The sequence below is a fragment of the Myotis daubentonii genome, chromosome 7 (genome assembly GCF_963259705.1).
Source record: "Myotis daubentonii chromosome 7, mMyoDau2.1, whole genome shotgun sequence".
Taxonomy (NCBI): Eukaryota; Metazoa; Chordata; class Mammalia; order Chiroptera; family Vespertilionidae; genus Myotis; species Myotis daubentonii.
The window spans coordinates 77,733,182-77,756,610 of record NC_081846.1 but is presented as its reverse complement, the minus strand read 5'-3'; the positions used below and the strand labels follow the sequence as shown (position 1 = coordinate 77,756,610).

General features: G+C 38.9%; 1 protein-coding gene across 6 annotated transcripts in view; it reads left to right on the top strand.

The window, feature by feature from the left end:
* Positions 1-23,429, top strand: part of RAB3GAP1 (RAB3 GTPase activating protein catalytic subunit 1) — a 95,487-nt gene that overhangs the window by 11,034 nt on the left and 61,024 nt on the right. For 5 of the 6 annotated variants that reach the window (XM_059704596.1, XM_059704595.1, XM_059704594.1 and 2 more), the window contains exons 4-7: positions 4,844-4,976; positions 6,048-6,126; positions 21,683-21,802; positions 22,412-22,577. In XM_059704596.1, coding sequence (XP_059560579.1) covers positions 4,844-4,976; positions 6,048-6,126; positions 21,683-21,802; positions 22,412-22,577 — 498 coding nt within the window. Of the gene's footprint in view, positions 1-4,843; positions 4,977-6,047; positions 6,127-21,682; positions 21,803-22,411; positions 22,578-23,429 lie in introns of those variants that run through there. The other variant, XM_059704599.1, reaches the window with a different exon arrangement.

Here is a 23,429-nt window from a genome sequence, read left to right as displayed (position 1 = left end):
TATACTTTAGTGCTTAAAGTCTACATGGCAGACATAAAATAAATTTGAATTATATGTTTTCTCTTGTGTGAAAACTTCCCAAACTAAGTTATAACTAAAGGTCAAACTTGGGACTGATACAAACATTATAAACAATTTATATTCCTTTATTTGTATTCTGTCAGAAAATTTAAGGATTTTATGGATCATTGGAGTAAGAGGGGTGAAGGTTTTTTTAAAGCTAAAGTTTTGAAAACTAGACAGTTGAGAATCAGTGATGAGAATACAGGGTTTCTGAAATGAAAGCAACATTGAGCTGCCTATGATGTTTTTAGGAATAGGATTATTTAAGATAAAGTTTATAGTCTCCCCCCTTTTTTATTTTTCCTTTAAATAGTAACCATAGTGTCTATAACTTTTCTGGATATTATTCAGAAGGGAAAAAAATCAGTATGATAAGTTTCTATTCTTTCAAATTGGAAGTTTTTGGAGTTCTTTGTTGTTACTGTGTTAAGTTTTTATTATAATAGGAAATTGCAGGGGACATCTTTAAGAGACAGCATAGCATAGTGATGAGAAGTCATACTGCTTGTTTTGGAATTCTAGTTCTATTACTCCCTTTGTGGCATTGGGCTGTCTTCAGTTAATGTTAGCTGCTACTGTTGTGGCTTCTCTCTCTTAAAACTATTCACCAGAGGCTTAAAAATAGTATTTGCTTCAGGATAGTGGGATATAAACAAATATAATTTTTAAAAGCTCAGTAACTCAGCATTACTGCTTACATATTTTCTATTTAGTTTGGGACTATCTGTGTGGGTTGGTATTCCCTGCATCCTAATGATGATATGCTGCCATGACTATCTACCTCTCCAGTGGAAAGAATAGCTATGGGAGATTAGAGGCTCCATGAGAAATATTCTTTTTTATGGTTATATTGCATAAGTAAGGTTGCTTTTTAAGATTTTTAAAATGTTTTCCAAAAAAAATTGCTGTTTACAAAATAAATGAACAAATTAAATAGAAACAGATTCATAGACACAGAGATCAGACTGATGGTTGCCAGAGGGGAAGGAGTTCAGGGGACTAGGTGAAAAAGATGAAGGGATTAAGAAAAACAAATTGGTAGTTACAAAATAGTCATGAGGATGTAAAGTGCTGCATAGGGAATATAGTCAATAATATTGTAATAACTATGTATGGTGCCAGGTGGGTACTTTAAATATTGGGGGGACCATATTGTAAAGTATGATTGCCTAACCACTATTCTATACATTCAAAATGAATACAAAATAATATTGGGTAAAGAACCAAGATGGCAGGCTAAGAAAGCAACTGTACTCGCCTCCTCTCACAACCACATCAAAATTACAACTAAAATACAGAACACCATCATTCAGAACCATCTGAAATCTGGCTGAATGGAAGTCCTACAACTAGAGAAGTAAAGAAGAAAGCACACTGATACTGGTAGGAGGAATGGAGGCACGGTATGGGCTGGACTGGCACCCATGTGTGCCGCTTTTGGATCGGGAGGGAGATTGTCTCTGCAGAGGCCGCCTGTGAGGAGCAAGGGGTCCAGCCTCCCAGCCCAGGGTTCCAGAATTGGGAAGAGAAGTTGCCATTAACTACGGACTATAAAAACTAGTGGGGATTAAGGCTGAGTGACAAGGAGGCTGCTGGAGACCCAGCTGTTCCTTTTAAAGGGCTGATGCACGAACTGAACTTAAAAGGTCCCACTTCCTCTGAGCTCCAGTGCCAGGATGAGGCTCTGGGGACCCAGACACATTCCAGGAGGAACTGGATGTCTGGAATCAGGGCAGGAAATCGGGGCAGCTTTCTCCCAGATGGAGGTGCTCACAGGGGTCATTGTTCATGTGCTGGCACCTCCTCTGTGGCAGGACTGACTGGCAGCCATATTTGTTTGCTCTGCCTTGGTGATTCCCTGAGATCCCGCTTCATCCAATTTGCAGCCTCACTCACCCATTTGCAGTGGCTTTTGCATATGAATGGCTGTCCTTGCTGAGGCTTCAAACTTTCCTAAAATCTCTTAACAAGCTGCAGTTGGGTCAGCATGCCCCAAACCTAACAGTAAAAGGACCAAGGCCCTGCACTAGCATGAGCCTGCCTTGCTTCATAGCTGGGCCTTGCCTGGGCATCTCCAAGCCCAATTCAAATAACTCCTGCAAGGTGGCCCCAGGCAGTGGCTGACTTTGCACCTCCCTGGAGGCCTTAGAGCCAGTGCACCTGATGGACAGCTTCAGACCATAGCAGATTACAACTCTACACATCCACAAGTGACACACTCAAGGGGAAGACTCAGTGAGGGCTGAAGCCCCACTGAAGCAAGTCCTGCTCCATAGGGATGTCTCCTGCACAGCATCTCTCCCACTGTAGCTACAGTTGGTGCTCACAGCCAATTGGCCTAGAGGTCAACTCCTCCCAGCAACACCAACAACAATCAAGGGTCAACAGCAAGACTGTGTACCCAGTCCACACACGGACACACCTAGAGTACCCAGCTCAGGTGACTGGGGAGGCTGAGCCACTGGGCCCTACAGGACACCTACTACACAAGGCCACTCTACCAATTCCAGGAGACATAGCAGCTCTATGTAATACACAGAAAAAAATACAAGCCAAAATGGGGAGACAAAGAACATACCAGAAATGAAAGAAATGGAAGCAAGCAAACTTTTGGATATGGAGTTCAAAACCATGGTTATAAGGCTACTCAAGGATCTTCTTGAGACTTTCAAGGATCTTAGTGAGAAAGTTAAAAGACATGAAAAAGGACCAGTCAGAAATTAAGCGTACACTAACTGAAATAAATAATAATTTACAGGGAATCAACAGTAGAGTAGAGGATTCTGAGAATCAAATCAAGGGTTTGGAATATGAGGAAGCAAAAAAACACGCAGTTAGAAGAGCAAAAAGATAAAAGAATCCAAAAATATGAAGATAGTGTAAGGAGACTCTGGGACAACTTTAAGCATACCAACATTCACATTATGAGAGTGCCAGAAGGAGATGAGAGAGAGCAAGATAGTGAAAACCTATTTGAAGAAATGGCAGAATGCTTCCCCTACCTGGTGTAAGAAATAGACTTACAAGTCCAGAAAGCACAGAGTCCCAAACAAGAGGAATCCGGAGAGGCCTGCACCAAGACACAGCATAATTAAAATGCCAAGGGTTAAAAACAGAGAGAGAATCTTAAAAGCAGCAAGAGAAAAGCAGTTACCTACAAGGGGTTGCCCATATGACTCAGCTGATTTCTCAACAGAAAGTTTGCAGGCCAGAAGGGAGTGGTAAGAAATATTCAAAGTGATGAATATCAAGGGCCTACAACCCAGATTACCCAGCAAAGCTCTCATTCAGAATTGAGGGTCAGATAAAGAGCTTCACAGACAAGAAAAAGCTGAAGTTGTTCATCACCACCAAACCAGTATTACATAAAATGTTGAAGGGTATTCTTGGAGAAGGGGAAGGGAAAGGGATAAAAAATATGAACAATATAATGGCAACAAATACATATCTATCAACAATTGAATCTAAAAATCAAAATAAACAATCTAATGAACATAATCAACTGATAAATAAAATAGAATCAGAGGCATGGAAGCATGGAACAGACTGATGAATCTCAGAGGGAAGGGGTTGGGGGCGGGAAGAGATTAACCAAAGATCTTACCAATGGACACAGGCAGTAGGGTGGTGAAGATAGGGATGAGGTGGAACCGAGTTGGGATGGGGTGGGAACCAGGTGGAGATGGGCAATGGGAAGGTAAGGGGGACATCTGTAATATTCTCAACAATAAAGATTTTTTAAAAATAAAACAATTATATTGAATGTAAACTGTAATTGAAAATTTTAAAAAGTAAAGTATAAGCAAAATTCAAATACAAATTGCTATTTAAATGAAAATATTTGAATTCCAAAGCTTAATAAAGAAGCTTGCAAAACCTGTTAAGCTAATTTATTACTGATGTCACATCACTTAAATTGATTTTACAAACTGCTTTTTTTATGAAGCAATTTCTATGTTCCATAATGCTATGTGCTGTAGTGATGTTATTTGATTTGAGATTTTATAAAAGTATATTTTATTGCCATGTACTTTATAATTTATAAAATTTCATCGTTTTTTGTTAAAAGTAACTCAGGGATTCTGCTATTGGTAGAAAGGTGGGGTTTTTTCTTGCATGTGAAGAGGCATGGGATTTATTGTATATTTATGATTTTTAAAAATTCTTTATTGTTTAAAGTATTACATATAATATTACATATGTCTTCTTTTTCCCCCATTGACCTCTCCCCAGCCACCCCTACCCCCAGCATATACTCTCACTCCCCTAGTGTCTGTTATGCTTATATGCATGCATACAAGTCTTTTGGTTGATCTCTTACTCCCCCCCCCCCCCCGATATTTATGATCCTATATAATAAAGAGCTAATATGCTAATTAGACTGGATGATGGAACTACTTTCCAGAACGATGGGGGGGGGGGCACGAGGCAGCTGGGCCCGCGAGGGCCAAGCCCCTTGCATGAATTTAGTGCATTGGCCCTCTAGTTTTATATAGAGACTCACCTCACAAAAAGTACTTGAAAATAATTATTTTGTAAGTTCCTTAATAGTTTATATTCTAGGGAATTTTTAAAAAGGAACATTGATAAATCATTTATAAAATAAGTTCCTCTTTGTTTTATTCACTTACATATTTTTCCTTTTTCTTTAGTGTGTGGAAGATACTGGATGAAACTTAGATTAGTTGGCAGGAAAAGGGAAAAAAATTCCTGTGGTTAATAAACATAATGGTAGATATTGAATACTTTAATGTTTCCCCCCTCTTATTGTTAAATACAGGGTATATTTACTTCTGGCACATGGGAAGAGAAATCAGATGAAATTTTCTTTGCCGACTTCAAATTCTCAGTTACTCATCATTATCTTGTACAAGAATCTACTGATAAAGAAGGAAAGGATGACGTTTTAGAAGGTAGGCTTTTTTAAATATGTGTTTTAAACTCTTGACTTGTAGGATTGATTGTCATTTTGAATACGAATTTAGTTCTCTTGATTATGTAGTATCCTCTGGATATGTTTACATATGCAAAGTTGTTTCACCAGTGCATTTGAAGTAGAAGTGATCTTTTCAGAGGAAGAATCACAGCATTTAAAAATTAATTAAATCAGCAAATATTCATTGAATGCCTGCCATGTGCTAGTTACTCTGCTAAGTCCATTTGAACCCAAACTTAAATTTATGTTTCAGTAGGGGAGATAAGGTTTATAGTTAAGTAACAGTAATAGGAGGTAGAAAGTGCCATCCCAAAGCACAGATGAAATTCTCCTAGAGTTCAGGGGAGAAAAGATTGTTTTTAATTGGGAAAGATCAGAGAAGGTGTTATGGAGAATTAGGCAACTACTACCTGGCCCATGCCAGATATTCAGTAAATGTGCTTATAGTTGTTTATAGGTCAGATCACCACCAAAATCTTTGTCCTGAGATATACTAGCATATAACTGTGAGTGAGCAAGACATTAAAAATACATAAATTTTGGAGCTGTCAGTCAAATACCCTTTATTCGTTTAGAAAATAAATATGCAGGATGTGTGTTAAAGTTTTTCTGGTTAGGCCCTAACGGGTTTGGCTCAGTGAACAGAGTGTTGGCCTGCAGACTGAAAGGTCCCAGGTTTGATTCCAATCAAGGGCATGTACCTTGGTTGCGGGCACATCCCCAGTAGGAGGTGTGCAGTAGGCAGCTGATTGATGTTCTCTCTCATTGATATTTCTAACTCTTTATTCCTCTCTCTTCCTCTCTGTAAAAAATCAATAAAATATGTATTTTTTTAAAAAGTTTTTCTGGTCAGTTAAGGTCATTTTGCTAAGAGAGAAAGACATTCCTCTTCCCCCAAATCTAAGTGCTAGCCCTAGGTTTAAATCTTTAAGCAATTGCGAAACTACATGGACTAGCAAGACGTGTTTTATAATGTTTCTTTAATCATATTACAAAATTCTGTCTTAGAATGAACAGTTAACTTTTTCATTATCTAATGTTTTTATAGATGTTCTTCCACAATCTATGCAAGATTTGCTGTGTATGAATAATGACTTTCCTCCAAGAGCACATTGCCTGGTAAGATGGTAGGTATACATTTTACTCGGATGAACTTTTAGGAAGTGTGTTGGGGAGGCCCCAAGACTGCCCAGGTTCAGTGGTTTGGTAGGAGGACCCTCAGGACTCAGCATATAGCTGCCCTTACTGCTATGACTTATTACAGTGAGAGCATGCAAAGCAAAATCAGCAAAAGGAAAAGGTGCTTGAGACGAAGTTTGTAGTCAGAACAAGTCCTTAAGAGTCCTTTCCTAGTGGAGTCACACAGTACATACTTAATTTCCTTAGCACCAAGTTGTGACAACATGAAATGTTGCCTACCAAGGAAGCTTGTTAGAGGCTCTGCTCTCAGGTTTTTAATTGGGGGTGGCACCTTCTGACTGATAAATAACAAAATTTCAGACTCCCATAAGGAAGCAGGTGTTCAGTGTAAACTACATTGTTTGTACAAACATATTAGGCACAGTAACTCTTATCAGTTAGAGCAGAAGTGAGAAACCTCCCTAAATCCAAGTTCCCAGGTGCCAGCAAAGGTCAGCCTTGCAAGTAGATTATCCTAAGGATAGCAGTCACTGGCCTGCTGTTAACTCTTTTCTGCACAGTATATATCATATCTAGGGTAGTATCTAACCTAATTCTGATGATTTGTATAGAACACTTAAATATCATAGAAAAGTTAACATATATTGTTGGAAATGGAATTGAAAAAAAAAAAGTTGATCTCAGTTACATGATAACATCAAAGCTCTAAATTATAAATGTGATACATTAATAAAAAAGGCACATTACATTTAAAAGGGCTTTATCTTTTTTAGTAATTCAAAGTATATCTGAACCTTATTTTGGAGGGAGTGGCATTAAAACACACCATCACCAAAATGGTCCAAGTATGAGCCATAGTCAAGAAAGAAGACCTGGTAAAGGGAATTTATATACTGGTTCTAAATTATTCTGTTGGTGTGTGTAATTTTTTTATTAAAGAATTTCTAAGAAAGGGGAAAATGATAACATCTGTGTTTGTTTCTCTTTTGTTCATTCCATTGTGATTACTATAGCAAGCAGACTATGTAGCACACTAAAAAAAAATAAAAGAATTATTTGCAAGTGCAAATAAACTGGATATTGTTTCATAAATACTGTTATTTTAATATGATATTTTAAAAACTTTGAACTTAAAACAATTTAAACAACTATAAAAGGAATTTAATAAATCACCCATTTAATTTAATCAGAATCTCCTGATCTTTAAATGGGTAATTTAAATGTGAATATATACATTAACATGGCAAAATATATTGGAAGGCAGCATGATATTATAGAGCAGGGGTGGGGAACCTTCTCTCCGCCAAGGCCATTGGATATTTATAACATCATTTGCTTAATATAAATTTATGTTGCTATGAAAAAGCACCTAGATTTATTGAATTTCGAGTCCCGCTTGCAGTTGCCTTGGAGGGGCCAGACCAAATGATTTTGTGGGCTTTACACGGCCCTCAGGCCAGACGGTCCGCATGCCTGTTATAGAGCAGGACTTTCATTAGACATTAACTGAACACCTACTGTTTGGCCAGACACTAATTATACAAACTTACGTTTAATTTCTAGTTTAAGTACTTATTATGTTGGCAATTTTAGGCAAGTTACTTAATTTCTCTATGTTAGTTTCTACGTTGGTAAAGTCAGCATAATAAAGAAATGCATCTTAAGGGTGTTTGTGAGGATTTAATAATATAATGGCATATAGTATGTTTATCAGAATCTCAATGCCATTATGTAATTTCTGTTAAGCTTTTTTTAAAAAAATGTTTTTATTGATTTCACAGAGGAAGGGAGAGGGAGAAAGAGATAGAAGCATCAATAATGATAGAGAATCATTGATCAGCTGCCTCCTGCAAGCCCCCTCCTAGGGATGGAGCCTGCAACCCAGGCATGTGCCCTGACCGGAATCAAACCGTGGGTTTATGTCTGGATTCTCTTGGTTTCTGTAGTTTTATAATAAGTATTTAATTAGCAACTGTGCCTCCTCCAACCTTATTCTTCCTTTTAAATGTCATTTTGGCTCCCTCACTTTTCCAATTACATTTTAGAATTTGTTTGGCTATATGTACAAAAATTCCTGGTGGAATTTTGATTGGAATTGTTTTAAATTTCTAGATAAGTTTGGGGAAAATTGAATCATTACTATGCTGAATCTTCCATTTTATGAACTTGGTTATGGTTGGTCTCTCCAAATTTTTAGATTTTATTTGATTTCTTTCATCGATATCTTACAGTTTTCAGCATACAGATCCTGGATATGTTTTGTTAGGTTTATACCTAATTATTGCTTTATTCTTTTTAAGGAGCTATTGTAATGTTATTATTTTAAAAATCCATCTAGTTTTTGATAGGATGTAGAAATAAGACTGATTTTTGTGCATTGACCTTATATCCAATGACATTACTAGATTGCTATTCTATGAATATTGTAATGTCTTTAGGGTTTTCCATCTAAACAATCATGCTGTCTTTGAATAGGATTAGTTTTATTTGTTTTTTAATAGTTTCTATGTCTTCCCCCCCCCCCCCTTGCCTTTTTAAGCTGGCTAGGACTTTCAGTAAAATATTGAATACGAGTGGTGAGGATGGATGTCTGCCGTGTTCTGATTTCAAAGGAAAAATTTTGTTTTTTACCATTAAGTACGATGTTAGCTGTAAGCTTTTCATAGAGGTTTTTTTCATAGATGCTCTTTATCAGGTTGAGAGAATTTCCTTCTATTCCTAATTTGCTGAGAATTCTTATGAATGGATGTTGAATTTTGTCAAATGTTTTTTTCTGCTTAAATTGATATGATCATTTGTTCCTTCTTTAGATTTTTTTTATCCTCAGCTGAGGATACGTTTATTGATTTTGGAGGGAGGGAGTGATGGAGGGAGGGGGGAGAGAGAGAGAGAGAAAGAGAGAGAGAGAGAGAGAGAGAGAGAGAGAGAGAGAGAGAGAGAGAGAGATATTAGTTGGTTGCTTCCCATTTGAGCCCTACTGGGGATCGAACCTGAAACCTTTTGATGTATGGGACGATGCTCCAACCAACCAAGCCACCTGGCCAGGGCTCTTCTTTAGATTTTTAATATGGTAGCTTTGTATTCTCACTATAAACCCCACCTTTTGTATAGTGTGTGTGTGTGTGTGTGTGTGTGTGTGTGTGTGTGTGTGTGTTTATTTTTTTGCTGGATTTAATATGCTGTATTTTTATTGAGGACTGCCTGTGTTCACGATGAATATTGGTCTGTGGTTTCCTTATAGTTTGGTTTTGGTATCAGTATTGCTGGCTTTATAATGTGAGTTGGGAAGTATTCTATTCTATCGAATTTCTGGAAGCGAGTGTGTCAAATTGACGTTATCTTTAAATGTTTGGTAGAATTTATCACTGAAACCATTTGGCTTTGGAGTTCTCATTTTATTGAGGTGTTGGTCCCTTCTAGGATCCAGGTTTTAAGAAAACTGTCAGTTCTAGTTCCTTGTCTCATCTACACCCATATCCCTGAGGGACCACTCAAAATGTAACAACCTCTGTACTGATTTAGATTGATAGAAAGTCCATGCACAGACAATTCTTCAGTAAACTATAAAGCAGAAGGAAGCTGGCATGTTTAGGTTACTTTGTAGAGAGATGAGTAACATCATTGAAAACATACAGTTTACTATTTCCTCCTAAGCACGGGCATAGTTGTGGATGTAATATCCAAGTGATATTATGCTTCTGGAAGCATAGTTTCCAGGCCTCGCATTACTTAGACTTATTATTGGGGTATTCTTGGACATACCATAGTCTGAGTACATTCCACAGACCACCTCCCTGGGGTAGTATACTGTATCAGTCTCAGAGTTATATAGTTCACATTATTGCTGCTAGGCTAAAATATATGATATTCTCAGACATAAATAGACTTTTCTTCTATCATTCTCAGTCTCTTGAGTCCAGCAGTTTTCAACCTTTTTATCTCATGACACACATAAACTAATTATTAAAACTCCACAGCACACCAAAACAGAATTTTTGCTGATCTAACAAAAAATAGGTATGATTTTGATTCATTCACACCAGACAGCTATTGTTGTGTTGGCTATTATCATTTTTTATTTTTTATTTGACAGTCTGAGGGAAAAGAAGTCAGTGCCCCCAACTAAATAGTTAGGTATTGCATGTTTTAAAAATTCAGTCTATCAAAGCATCAGTTTTGTAGACACATCTGTGAGTCATCCTGATAGGCTTTTAGCATCTAAAAAGCTTCTCATGTAACATCCAAATCCCCAGTTCCTAGCCCTGAGGACCCATATCCCAAAGCCCTGGGTTTTCTCAGAGTCACCTGAGTGCTTACTTCTGGCTTTCGGTTTCCTCTTTGTGTCTGTCCCCCAGTAATCTCCTCTTTATTCCTTCACTTCTAGCTATGTATTTTTAAAGCATTGTCATATTTAATCAGGCAGTTTGGTGTGTTTCAAGGAGGGGGCCTGTGTCATGTCAGTCTGCCATATTGCTCCCCTTTTTAAAATTTGATCTTTTAAAGATTGGAAGGCCGACAACCAAACTTTTGAGAATTATTTGATAATTAGGCATATTAAAAGTATATGTTTTCTTTTATTAGGCAAACATTATTTTTAGACATTTACTATAAGCCAGATACTGGGATACCACGGATAACATATGATCCCTGTCTCAGTGAGCTTTGGAATTATTAGTAAGGGGACAGCAAAGGGAACAAATGGCAACACTGTTACAGACAGATGCCTTCAGATAGGCAGCTCTGGCTTGATGCAGGCTCACAGGAGGTGCCGCCCTTTCAGACAGATTAAGTCTGGAAAGAGGGTTGAGAATGGCAAAAGATGAGAAGGGATCTGTGTAATTTGGGCCTAATGTGAACTGAGAATCTTAGGAAGATTTCATGATATTTTAATGCTTCTATTTTATATAGAATTTTTACTTATTTTTATTTTTTTAAAATATATTTTATTGATTTTTTTACAGAGAGGAAGGGAGAGGGATAGAGAGTTAGAAACACTGATGAGAGAGAAGCATCAATCAGCTACCTCCTGCACACCACGTACTGGGGATGTGCCTACAACCAAGGTACATGCCCTTGACCGGAATCGAACCTGGGATCCTTTAGTCCCCAGGCCGACGCTCTATCCAGTGAGCCAAACTGGCTAGGGCTATATGGAATTTTTAATTATAATTGTTAAATACTAAAATCCTTGCAATTTGAAAGATTATAAATTACTCAACATGCTTTTTTTAGCAACTGAAGAATAAGTATATTAAGAAGTTTTTACCTATAAATACTTCCTTCAAAAAAATTAAACTAAACTTAATACTAAAACAGTGATGTTGAAGATTTGAAAACTATTTTGCAAAATATTCATTCATACCATTTATATACAATCAGTATAGGTTGACCCTGTCAGAATGAGAAAATTTATATGTGGTTAACTTAAACTTATATTTTCAGATCAAACTTTAGAAAATAGAATTTGAGCCTAGCTGGTGTTTCGCAGTGGTTGAGTGTTGACGTATGAACCAGGAGGTCACAGTTTGATTCCTGGTCAGGGCACATGCCCGGGTTTCAGCTTGATCTCTAGTGTGGGACATGCAGGAGTCAGCCAATCAATGATTCTCTCTCATCATTGATGTTTCTATCTCTCTCTCCCTCTCCTTTCCTCTCTGAAATTAATAAAAACATATTGGGGGAAAAACAAAAATAGAAATTTGACATTTGTGTCAAATGTTTAATTTTATTCTAATTTATTGATCTATGTCTAATTTTGATATCTTGTAGTTTCAGCTTCTATATCAAGCACCTGTCAGATTAGCTCCTAAACCTGTTTAACTATTTTAAGGGTATTTTATAAAACTGGTCATTAAAAGGTATGTGGATGTGATTAGTTTTTATGGTTTGGCAAGATAATTGATCTTAATGATGTGATTTGTTGGATGCTTCTGTCTACCTCCTTATATAACGTGTCCTTTAAAAATCTTCTAACAGCTAATTCCTGAAACCATCATTAGGGATTTATTCCCTTAGTTAATTGTTATTACTTATAGCACTGTGAATGACACAAATGTTAGCCATAGCAGACATTTATACCCAAATGTAGATTCATGAGATCTTTACTGAGCAGAGGTTTTAATAAGAAAATAGGATTATGAACCTCTCTGCCTCCAAAAGATATCCACATCCTAAAACTTGTGAATATAGGTTACATGGCAAGAAGGAATCAATGGAGCAGATGGAATTAGGGGCTAATGAACAGACCTTAAGATATATCCTGGATTATCTGGGTGGGCCCAGTGTAATAACAAGAGTTCCTAAAAGTGGAAGAACAGGCAGAAGAAAGTCAGTGTCAGAGTGAGGTGATGGGAGAAGAAGTGGGCCTGCTGTTGCTGGGTTTGAAGGTGGAAGAGGCCACACTCCTAGGAATGAGGTAGCCTCCAGAAGCCGGGAATGGCAAGGGATGGATTCTCCTTTACAGCCTCCAAAAGGAACACAGCCTTGCTAAGAACTTGATTTTAGTCTGGTGAGACTCGTGTCAGACTTATAAGCTATAGAACTGTATGATAATAAACTTGGGTTGTTTTAACCAACCAAATTTATGATATTTTGTTATAGCGGCACTATGAAAATAACAGAAAGTGAGAGCATAAATGCTGTATGCCTGGGGAGGCTCTACTGAGATGGGAAAAATACACTGAAAGTACAGCTAGGTTTAACTGAGGACACGTTTTTTCTCTATGGTTTTGCCTTTGTCAGACCTTCAGCTTCAGTCACTCTGTGGTCATTATAAGGGAACAGCAGCAGCAATAAAAGGAACAGTCCACAAACAGTCTTATGAACTGTGTTTGTAATTGAATAATTATGGTGGCTTTTTAAAAATTTATTTTTGTGATTTTAATGTATTTTTTGCTGATCAGAGAGGGCGCGCGCGTGAGAGAGAGAGGCATATGAAAGGACCTGGTAATTTTGAGATGGAATTTTAAAATAGGGCTAAGGACCTATAAAATGTTCTTTTATTTATTTATTTATTTATTTATTTTATTTTTAATATTTTATTGATTTTTTACAGAGAAGAAGGGAGAGGGACAGAGAGTTAGAAACATCAATGAGAGAGAAACATCAATCAGCTGCCTCCTGCACACCCCCTACTGGGTATGTGCCTGCAAACAAGGTACATGCCCTTGACCAGAATCGGACCTGGGACCCTTGAGTCTGCAGGCCGACGCTCTATCCACTGAGCCAAACTGGTCAGGGCTGTTCTTCTTTTTAAAAAAAAAAAAAATATTTTATTGATTTTTTACAGAGAAGAAGGGAGAGGGACAGAGAGTTAGAAACATCAATGAGAGAGAAACATCAATCAGCTGCCTCCTGCACACCCCCTACTGGGGATGTGCCCGCAACCAAGGTACATGCCCTTGACCAGAATCAAACCTGGGACCCTTCAGTCCGCAGGCCGATGCTCTATCCACAGAGCCAAACCAGTTAGGGCTCTTATTCTTTAAAAAGCTAATGTTCAGAGAACTTCTGATAATGGTGACGTGAAGTGTTGGCAGTTACTTTCTGTAAAAAAAAAGGATGTATGAAACTGGAAGAAGTTTTATAAATAACGATTTTAGGGGACTGGAAATTGCTTAAAGGTAGAAAACAGATTTAGAAGTTTGTTTTTTCTCTTAAAAAAACTGCTTGAGCTTCTAGTAAGAATAGAGGGGCCTCTGGCCCTTCTACTTGTGGCTGTTCTATTGCTGTCCCTCTTTGCCCAAATCTCTGTTGGTGAGAACTGTAGTTTTCCAGCCTAGACTAGCCATGAAAACCACCAGTTCTTTTATCAGATAGGCAGACTTGAATCTGGGTGGAGGGCAAAAACCTGTACCTTTGCTAGGCCGAGGTTGCAGACCATAGGCAAGTGGTGGATTCGTCAGATTTAACAAGGATGTCCTGTATGGGAACCATGGAAGAACTGGGCTCACTCTGTATGCATTCCTGTATGATAGGAAACTACACATGTACACAGGAGACACCAGAGCCCAAACTTTAAAGCTAGCTGTGACTTTGAATGAATTATCCACCCCCCACACACAGTTCAGTCATCAGAAAATGAAAGCCTTACTGGTTTAGATGTTTTAACACATCTGTGCCCAGATTATTGGCTTATCACTAAAACAAGGAGTAGCCTGGTTAAAAAAACAAGAACAAAATGACTGAATAGAGACATTAATAACTGAGTATCTTGGGGGAGACAGATTGCACAGTTTAAGCCCAGGCAAGTTACTAAATACAAACAAAAAAGAAGCAACCCTCAGAAAAGTTAAATAGGGCCTGGTTTTGCTATAATATATTATCTAAATGTAATTTTCAACCACAGATGACTAGATATGCAGGGTCACACAGGAAAGTGTAGCCCGTACGCAAATGGGGAAAAAAAGTAGAAATGGACTCTAGTGGACCCAGATGTTAGATTTAGCAATAGTTTCAAAGCAGTTACTATAAATATATTCAAAGAATTAAAGGAACTGTATTCAAAGAATTAAAAATATACTAACAATGAATCAAATAGGAAATATCAATAATGGGAACTATAATAAAGAACCAAATGAAAACCCCACATTTGAAAAGTATAACTGAGGCTTGGAGCTAATAATTGCCACATTTTATTTTATTTTATTTTATTATTATTATTTTTTAATATATTTTATTGATTTTTTACAGAGAGGAAGGGAGAGGGATAGAGAGTTAGAAACATCGATGAGAGAGAAACATCGATCAGCCGCCTCCTGCACATCCCCCACTGGAGATGTGCCTGCAACCCAGGCACATGCCCTTGACCGGAATCGAACCTGGGACCCTTCAGTCCGCAGGCCGATGCTCCATCCACTGAGCCAAACCGGTTTCAGCGACATTTTAAAAATTTACTTAGTTTTTCTTGACTTGCAGGCTAAGTCTCAATCCCTCTCTAAAATACCACTTAATAAAATTGTCTATACAGTTTTTTAAAGAGTATAACTGAAAAACTCACCAGATAACTTATATTGATCCTTCAGAAATAATAATAGGAAAAGTACATTAGAATTCAGAGAAGAGAACATATTTAACAGGGGTGATGGGATGGTATTTGAGGCAAATCTTCAAAAAAAGATCCAGCAGGGTTTGGATATTCAGTGATGGCAATAGAGTGTGTGTGTGTGTGTGTGTGTGTGTGTGTGTGTGTGTGTGTACGCATGTGTGGCATTTTACGTAGAGGACACAAAACCAGAGGATATAATTTCATTGTAGATAAACAAAAAGCAGTTCAGTTTGGTTTGTTTGTTGTTAATGGCACCATACACTGGCACAGGCTGTGTTTGTGTAGAGAGGGAAGAGATAGTTTGACAATAGCTACCAATGTTAAAGATACAGATGTTCTTTTTCCCAGCAACTTTTAGGACTTTATCTCACAGATATACTTGTAGAAATAGATAATCACAGCCCTAACCGGTTTGGCTCAGTGGATCGAGCGTTGGCCTGTAGACTGAAGGGTCCCAGGTTCTGTTCTGGTCAAGGGCATGTACCTTGGTTGCAGGCACATACCCAGTAGGGGGTGTGTAGGAGGCAGCTGATCGATGTTTCTCTCTCATCGATGTTTCTCTCTCATCAGTGTTTCTAACTCTCTATCCCTCTCCCTTCCTCTCTGTAAAAAAAAAAAAAAATCAATAAAATATATTTTTTAAAAAGAAAAAAGAAATAGACAATCACAATGTTGTTGCAACATCATAAAACTGGAAGCAAAGTATTGATGTGTAGGGGATAAGATAAAGAATATAATAAAAGTGTAATATGCTAATTAGACCAGACAGCTGAACGATCTTCTGGATAAAGTCGAGGCTGCGAGGGCCGAGCCCCTTGAATGAATTTTGTGCATTGGACCTCTAGTATATATATATACTAAAGGCCTAGTGCATGAAATTTGTGCATTGGGGGGAGGGTTCCCTCAGCACAGCCTGCACCCTCTCACAATCGGGACCCATGGGGGATGTCCGACTGCCGGTTTAGGCCTGATCCCAGATCCCAGATCAGGCCTAAACCGGCAGTTGGACATCCCTCTCGCAATCCAGGACTGCTGGCTCCTAACTGCTCGCTTGCCTGCCTGCCTGACCACCCCTAACCACTCTGCCTGCCTGCCTGCACGCCCCTAACCACTCTGCCTTCCTGCCTCACTGCCCCTAACTGCCCTCCCCTGCCAGCCTGATTACCCCCTAACTGCTCCCCCTGCTGACCTGATCACCCCTAACCACTTCTGTCTCGGCCCCTGCCACCGTGGCTTTGTCCGGAAGATGTCTGGAAGATGTCCGGTCTAATTAGCATATTACCCTTTTATTAGCATACACAAACACACATACACATACTAGAGGTCTGGTGCATGAATTAGTGCATGGGTGGGGTCTGATCAGCTGGGCCAGCTGTGGGGAGGGGCCGCAGACGGTTGGCCAGTTGGCCTTGCCCCCTGGTTGAACTCCTGGTCTAGGGGACAATTTGCATATTAACCTTTTATTATATAGGATATGTGTGTGTGTGTGTGTGTGTGTGTGTGTGTGTATACACACACCCATATGTATATATAATAATCTTATTTGAAGATAGGGTTGGTACATGGACAGATAAAATATTTCTGGAAGAAGAACCAGCAAACTGTTGACAGCGATTTCATTCTAGTCTGGAGGTGGCATAGGGAAATGTTCTCTTGTTTTCTGTCCTCCAAGGACATTAAAAAAAGAAAACTTTTTTTTTTTTTTGATGGGAAATATTTCTTTTTTTGTTTGTGTGTGTGTGTGTTTTTTTTTAATTATTATTATTAGTTAAGGTATTACAAATGTGTCCTCATCCCCCCCATTAAACCCCAACATCCCCCCCACCCCCCCACCCCCGCCCCGCACACTCATGCTCCCATCCCCCTGTTGTCCATGTCCATTGGTTTGGCTTATATACATGTATATAAGTCCTTCGGTTGATCTCTTCCCCTTACCCCCGCCCTCCCCTACTTTCCTTCTGGGGATTGATAGCCTGATCGCTGTTTCTCAGTCTTTGGGTCTGTCCCTTTTCATCAGTCTATGTTGTTCTCTATAATCCACAAATGAGTGAGATCATGTGGTATTTATCTTTCTCTGACTGGCTTATTTCACTTAGCATAATGCTCTCCAGTTCCATCCATGCTGTTGCAAAAGGCAAGAGTTCCTTTTTTTTTTTTTTTTTTTTTTTTACCGCAGCATAGTATTCCATTGTGTATATGTACCACAGTTTTCTAATCCATTCATCTGCTGATGGGCATTTAGGCTGTTTCCAAATCTTAGCTATGGTGAATTGTGCTGCTATGAACATAGGGGTGCATATATCCTTTCTGATTGGCGTTTCTGGTTTCTTGGGATATATTCCTAGTAGTGGGATCACTGGGTCAAATGGGAGTTCCATTTTTAGTTTTTTGAGGTAGCTCCATACTGTTCTCCACAGTGGCTGCACCAGTCTGCATTCCCACCAGCAGTGCAGAAGGGTTCCTTTTTCTCCACATCCTCTCCAACACTTGTTGTTTGTTGATTTGTTGATGATAGCCATTCTGACAGGTGTGAGATGATACCGCATTGTCATTTTGATTTGCATCTCTCGTATAATTAGTGACTTTGAGCATGTTTTCATATGTCTTTTGGCCTTCTGTATGTCCTCTTTCGAAAAGTGTCTATCTAGGTCCGTTGCCTATTTTTTTTATTGGATTGTTTGTCTTCCTTTTGTTAAGTTTCATGAGATCCCTGTAAATGTTGGAAATTAAACCCTTATCGGTGGTATCATTGGCAAATATGTTCTCCCATGTAGTGGGTCTTCTTGTTGTTTTGTTGATGGTTTCCTTTGCTGTGCAAAAGCTTTTTATTTTGATGTAGTCCCATTTGTTTATTTTCTCTTTAGTTTCCATTGCCCTAGGAGCATTATCAGAGAAGAAATTCCTTCAGCATATGTTTGCGATTTCGCTGCCTGTGGATTCCTCTAGTATTTTTATGGTTTCCTGTCTTATGTTTAAGTCTTTTATCCATTTTGAGTTTATTTTTGTGTATGGTGTGAGTTGGTGGCCTAGTTTCATCTTTTTGCATGTATCTGTCCAATTTTCCCAAAACCATTTATTGAAGAGACTGTCTTGACTCCATTGTATGCTCTTGCCTCCTTTGTCGAATATTAATTGGGCATAGTGGTTTGGGTCGATTTCTGGGGTCTCTATTCTATTCCATTGATCTATATGTCTGTTCTTGTACCAGTACCAAGCTGTTTTAAGAACAGTGGCTCTGTAATACATCTTGATATCTGGTATTGAGATCCCACCTACTTTGTTCTTTCTCAGGATTGCTGCAGCTATTCGGGGTCTTTTTTTATTCCAGATGAATTTTTGGAACGTTCGTTCTAGATTTGTGAAATATGCCGTTGGTAATTTAATGGGGATTGCATTGAATCTATAAATTGCTTTGGGTAGTATGGACATTTTGATGATGTTGATTCTACCAATCCATGAACACGGTATATTCTTCCATCTGTTTATGTCTTCCTCTATCTCTTTTTTCAGCGTCCTGTAGTTTTTGGCATATAAGTCTTTTACCTCCTTAGTTAAGTTTATTCCTAGGTATTTTAATTTTTTTGGTGCAATGGTAAATGGGATTGCTTCTGTAGTTTCACTTTCTGTAAGTTCACTATTGGTGTAAAGAAATGCCATGGATTTCTTAGCATTAATTTTGTATCCTGCTACATTGCCGAATTCATTTATTAAGTCTAATAATTTTTTGATGGAGTCTTTAGGGTTCTGTACGTACAGTATCTTGTCATCTGCAAATAAGGACAGTTTTACTTCTTCTTTTCCAATCTGGATGCCTTTTATTTCTTCTTCTTGTCTGATCGCAGCGGCTAGTACTTCCAGTACTATGTTGAACGGGAGTGGTGAGAGGGGGCATCCCTGTCTTGTTCCTGTTTTTAGGGGGAATGGTTTTAGTTTTTGCCCATTGAGTATGATGTTGGCTGTGGGTTTGTCATATATGGCTTTTATTATGTTGAGGTATGATCCCTCAATTCCTATCTTGCTGAGAGTTTTTATCAAGAAAGGGTGTTGGATTTTGTCAAATGCTTTTTCCGCATCAATTGATATGACTATGTGGTTTTTTTCTCTCAATTTGTTTATGTGATGTATCACATTTATTGATTTGCGGATATTGTACTATCCTTGCATCCCTGGGATAAATCCTACTTGGTCATGGTGTATGATCTTTCTGATGTACTGCTGGATCCGATTTGCTAGGGAAAAAAAAAAGAAAACTTTTTAAAGACCTTTAGAGCTTAAAATTCATAGCTCTGGGCTCCTTTCAGTACTTGATGCTGCTTCTACATAAATAATTTTGATTTCAGAGGTAGGAGGGTGGAGGTGAGGTAAGAAGACAAAATGAATTTTTGTACTGAACAATAAACAGATTATGGGTTGGACTTTTTAAGAACATTTTATTTACTGCCGTTTGGAGGATGTCTTGAGGAGAATGTTCATGAAAACTAGAGGCCCGGTGCACGAATTTGTGCATGGGTGGGGTCCCTCGGGATGGCCTGCGGAGATTGGGCCCCAGCCTCTTAGCCCCGCCTGGCAACCCGCCTTGGCTTTGTGCCGCCCCCTCATCTGCTCTTCAATCCTGCCTACAGGGTGATCAATAGGGGCTGCCCCCCCTCCCCAGCTTGCTCAGTGCCTGGGAGCTGGGCAATGGCCCCACCCCCTGCTGCCACCATTGGTCGCCTTCTGAGGTGCAATTGGCAGGGCAATCAGGCCCCTGCTCACACCCGCCCTGACCTGGCGCCGCCCAATCACCTGCTCCACCATCCCACCATGCTCCTGCTCTCATCGGGGTCCATTGGGGCTGGCAGCGCCTTGCCGGGGTCCAACCCCAGCAGGTGCAGGGGTTCCCAAAGGCGTAGACGGAGTCGGCGAAGAAGGAATGACACGGAGACAGTGTTCAGTTGATCAGCAGCCTAGCCAGGATCTCCAGCCAGGATCTCCAGCCAAGTTCTGGTCTGGATCTCCAGAGAGGTTCTGCTTCAGATCTCCAGCCAGGTTCAGCCACCAGGTTCTAGTCAGGTTCTCTTGCCATGTTCTATAGTCAGGTTCAGTTCAGGATCTATTGCCATGTTCTCTCCAGTGAAGTTCTTCTGTCTCCAGGCTCTGTGTAGGTTCTGTCTTCTGAATTCTGTCTCCTGAGTTCTGTTCTAAGTTCTGTGTCTTTCTGTCTTCTGAATTCTGTCTGTTGTTGTCTTGTTGCATCTGTATTTATACCAGTTGATTCCAATCCTATCAATCTCTATTCCAAAGGTTAGGGTGTTTCTTATCTCCATTCCAGGGAGTAAAGATTATGTAGCTTAAGCATGATTGTTCATAGTTAAAGTGATTAATTACCCGCCTGGCACTTGGTTGAGGGGTTTTATTCCCTCCCTAACTTCAGGGGAAAATCCCTACCTGGGGATTCAGCCTTTCTCGGAGAGGTGACCTTGGTTAAAACACAGTGCCAAGAAGGTGAGCAAACATATTAAGAACCGTATGCCATATATGCCAGGTCCCTTGAAACAGCAAGGATGGACCGGCTCCCGGCAGCGCCTCCACTGCTGCCCGCTGCCAGCACCATGTCACTGACTCCTGCCATGTTCCATGCTGCCTCCTGGTGATCAGCAAACATCATAGCGAGTGGTCGAACAACCGCCCAAGGGGACAATTTGCATATTAGTCTCTTATTATATAGGATAAGCACTCACAACTTTTTGCATATCTAGAGTTAAAATAAATTAGGCAATGAGTAATGTCTTTCATAATCTTTATTTTTAAAAATTATTAAGTACACATTGAGGAGAGCCTAGGACAGGAATTTTCAATAAGCGTGATCACCAACTTGAACTTTCATGTTTGTAAAGTTTGGCTGCAAATTTGTGGTTTTTAAAGGCCTTTGTAAAGACAGATAAATAAATTTTCATTATTATAAAGTACCATAGCAAGAATAAACTATTTCCTGATACATTGTCATCTACCTAATGTGTTATTGAGTAAAAGAATCAAGAATTCCTTTAATTATGATACCTAAGTTAACCATTTGTCTCTTTGAAATAGCACAAGTGTATCATGGCTGGTAATTATTTTACTGCCACTTAGGAATCTTTCAAACTTTCTCTTTCTATAATAGTGGACTTAATGTTATCAGTTAATCAAAGCAAAATTTCAGTGCTAGCTTTCATGATTCATCTTTAAAATTAAACTTTTAAAGCAAAACTGTTATTTAATGTTCCTTCCCTTGTGATTTTAGCACATTGCTTCTAGTTTGTAGTAGAATGATGGAAGTATTTTACTAAATGAGGGAAATTCTGATTGTAGGTTCAGTTGCCATTAAAAAAAAGAAAGAAACACCTGTACTTCAAACCTGTCTTGTTAAATTTTCTTAAGAGATTTATTTTTTAATGTTTTTCAGATAACATATTTTTGTATTCTGAAGTTTCCCTCTGTTTAATAGCAATGATTCCTCTTTTTTTCTTTTTTTTAAGGTATGGACTGCGAGAGTTCGTGGTGCTTGCCCCTGCAGCAAACAGCGATGCTGTTCTCAGTGAATCTAAGTGCAATCTTCTTCTGAGTTCTGTGTCTATTGCTTTGGGAAACACTGGCTGGTAGGGGACATTTTGAAAAATAGGCAATAAGTTAGAAACTATACTTTTGGAATATTGTATATAAGACTAACTCAACAAAACCTTTAGGGAAAGCATTTGTGAAAGGAAACTTACTGAAATACTCAATGAATGTTCGAAATGAAGAGTACTGTTTTTGTGGTTGGCTTCCAAATGTTTAGTTTATTTAAATTTTGTTACAAAATCTAATTTTAAAACTTGACAGCATTGCCTTGTTCAACCTCAACTGGGAACACGCACATCAAGTGGCTCAGAATTTTTAATGCTCTTCACATGTCTGCAAATGACTGTGAAAATGCTGCAAGTATTGATTTTGGGGTTACAAATAAATTTTGGCAAGTGGACTAATTTGCACATAGGAAAATCTGTGGGTAATAAGGATTAACTATATCTTCAAATGATAAAGTAAAAAGCATATCATCATGAATGTTGGTTTAATTTGCATTATTTAGTACCTGTGAACCAAGTTTATGTATCATGACTTTGGAAAGGCTAATATGATATGATCGTTTTTATTGAATAAAATTTTCATTCTACTTTTTAAAAAACTTTCAACCATTTAAAAATTCCTATTTTAATTATGTCCTGCAGCCAGGTGCCACTCTTTGCGCAAATTCATCACAAATGGCGAAGAATGTATGTGGGAGAATGTCAGGGTCCTGGTGTCCGAACTGATTTTGAAATGGTTCATCTTCGAAAAGTGCCAAATCAGTACACTCATTTATCGGGTCTGCTGGATATCTTCAAATCAAAGATTGTAAGTTGGCATTGATATTGTGGGTCTTTTCTGGAATCCGATGAAAGTAGCAATTTGGTAATTTGAGTATATAGAAATATTTCTCTATAATATTGATAATGGGATTACTTAGAAGAGATATGTAATTAACTATACAAATTATAAATTATTGTCTTTGTTTTTTTTTTAATTTATATATAGAGAGAAACATTGATATAAGAGCTAAACATCACTCATCTGCCTCCTATAAGCCCCCTTCGGGGGATAGAGCCCAAAACCTGGCCATGTGCCCTGACTGAGAATTGAATAGACTATAAGACAGATTTATCTTAAAAATAAAATCAGGACACTTAAGAGTAAATGGTTTGGGGGAGAAACCAAGATGGGACATAGGTAAACACCGGAGTTTGCTGCCTCGAACAACCACTTCAAAAATACAACTAAAAGACGGATCGGACATCATCCACAACCACAGGAAGGCTGGCTGAGTGGAAGTTCTATAACTAGGAGGAAAGAGAAAAACATACCGAGACTCAAAGGAGATGCAGTGCTGAAGTAAAATACTAAGGTGCGGAGTGCATGCGGAGCAGGCTGGCGGCTGAGGGCGTGATTGTTGTTTTCAATCGGGAGGGAGTCTCAGGCTCTGAGCTCCAGTTCCAGGCGAGTCTCTAGGGACCCAGACTCATACGGGAGAAGCGGAACTGTCTGGCATCGCTCAGAACCCTAGGGCAACTTTCTCTCCGTGGGGCTTGCACGATTACTGGGACACTGAGAAGCAGAGCCTCTGAGGGCAAGACTGAGAGCAGCCATAACTGCTAGCCCTGCCCAAGCCCTGCAGGGAGACTTTTGCTGGATAGCCTCAGGCAAAGGCTA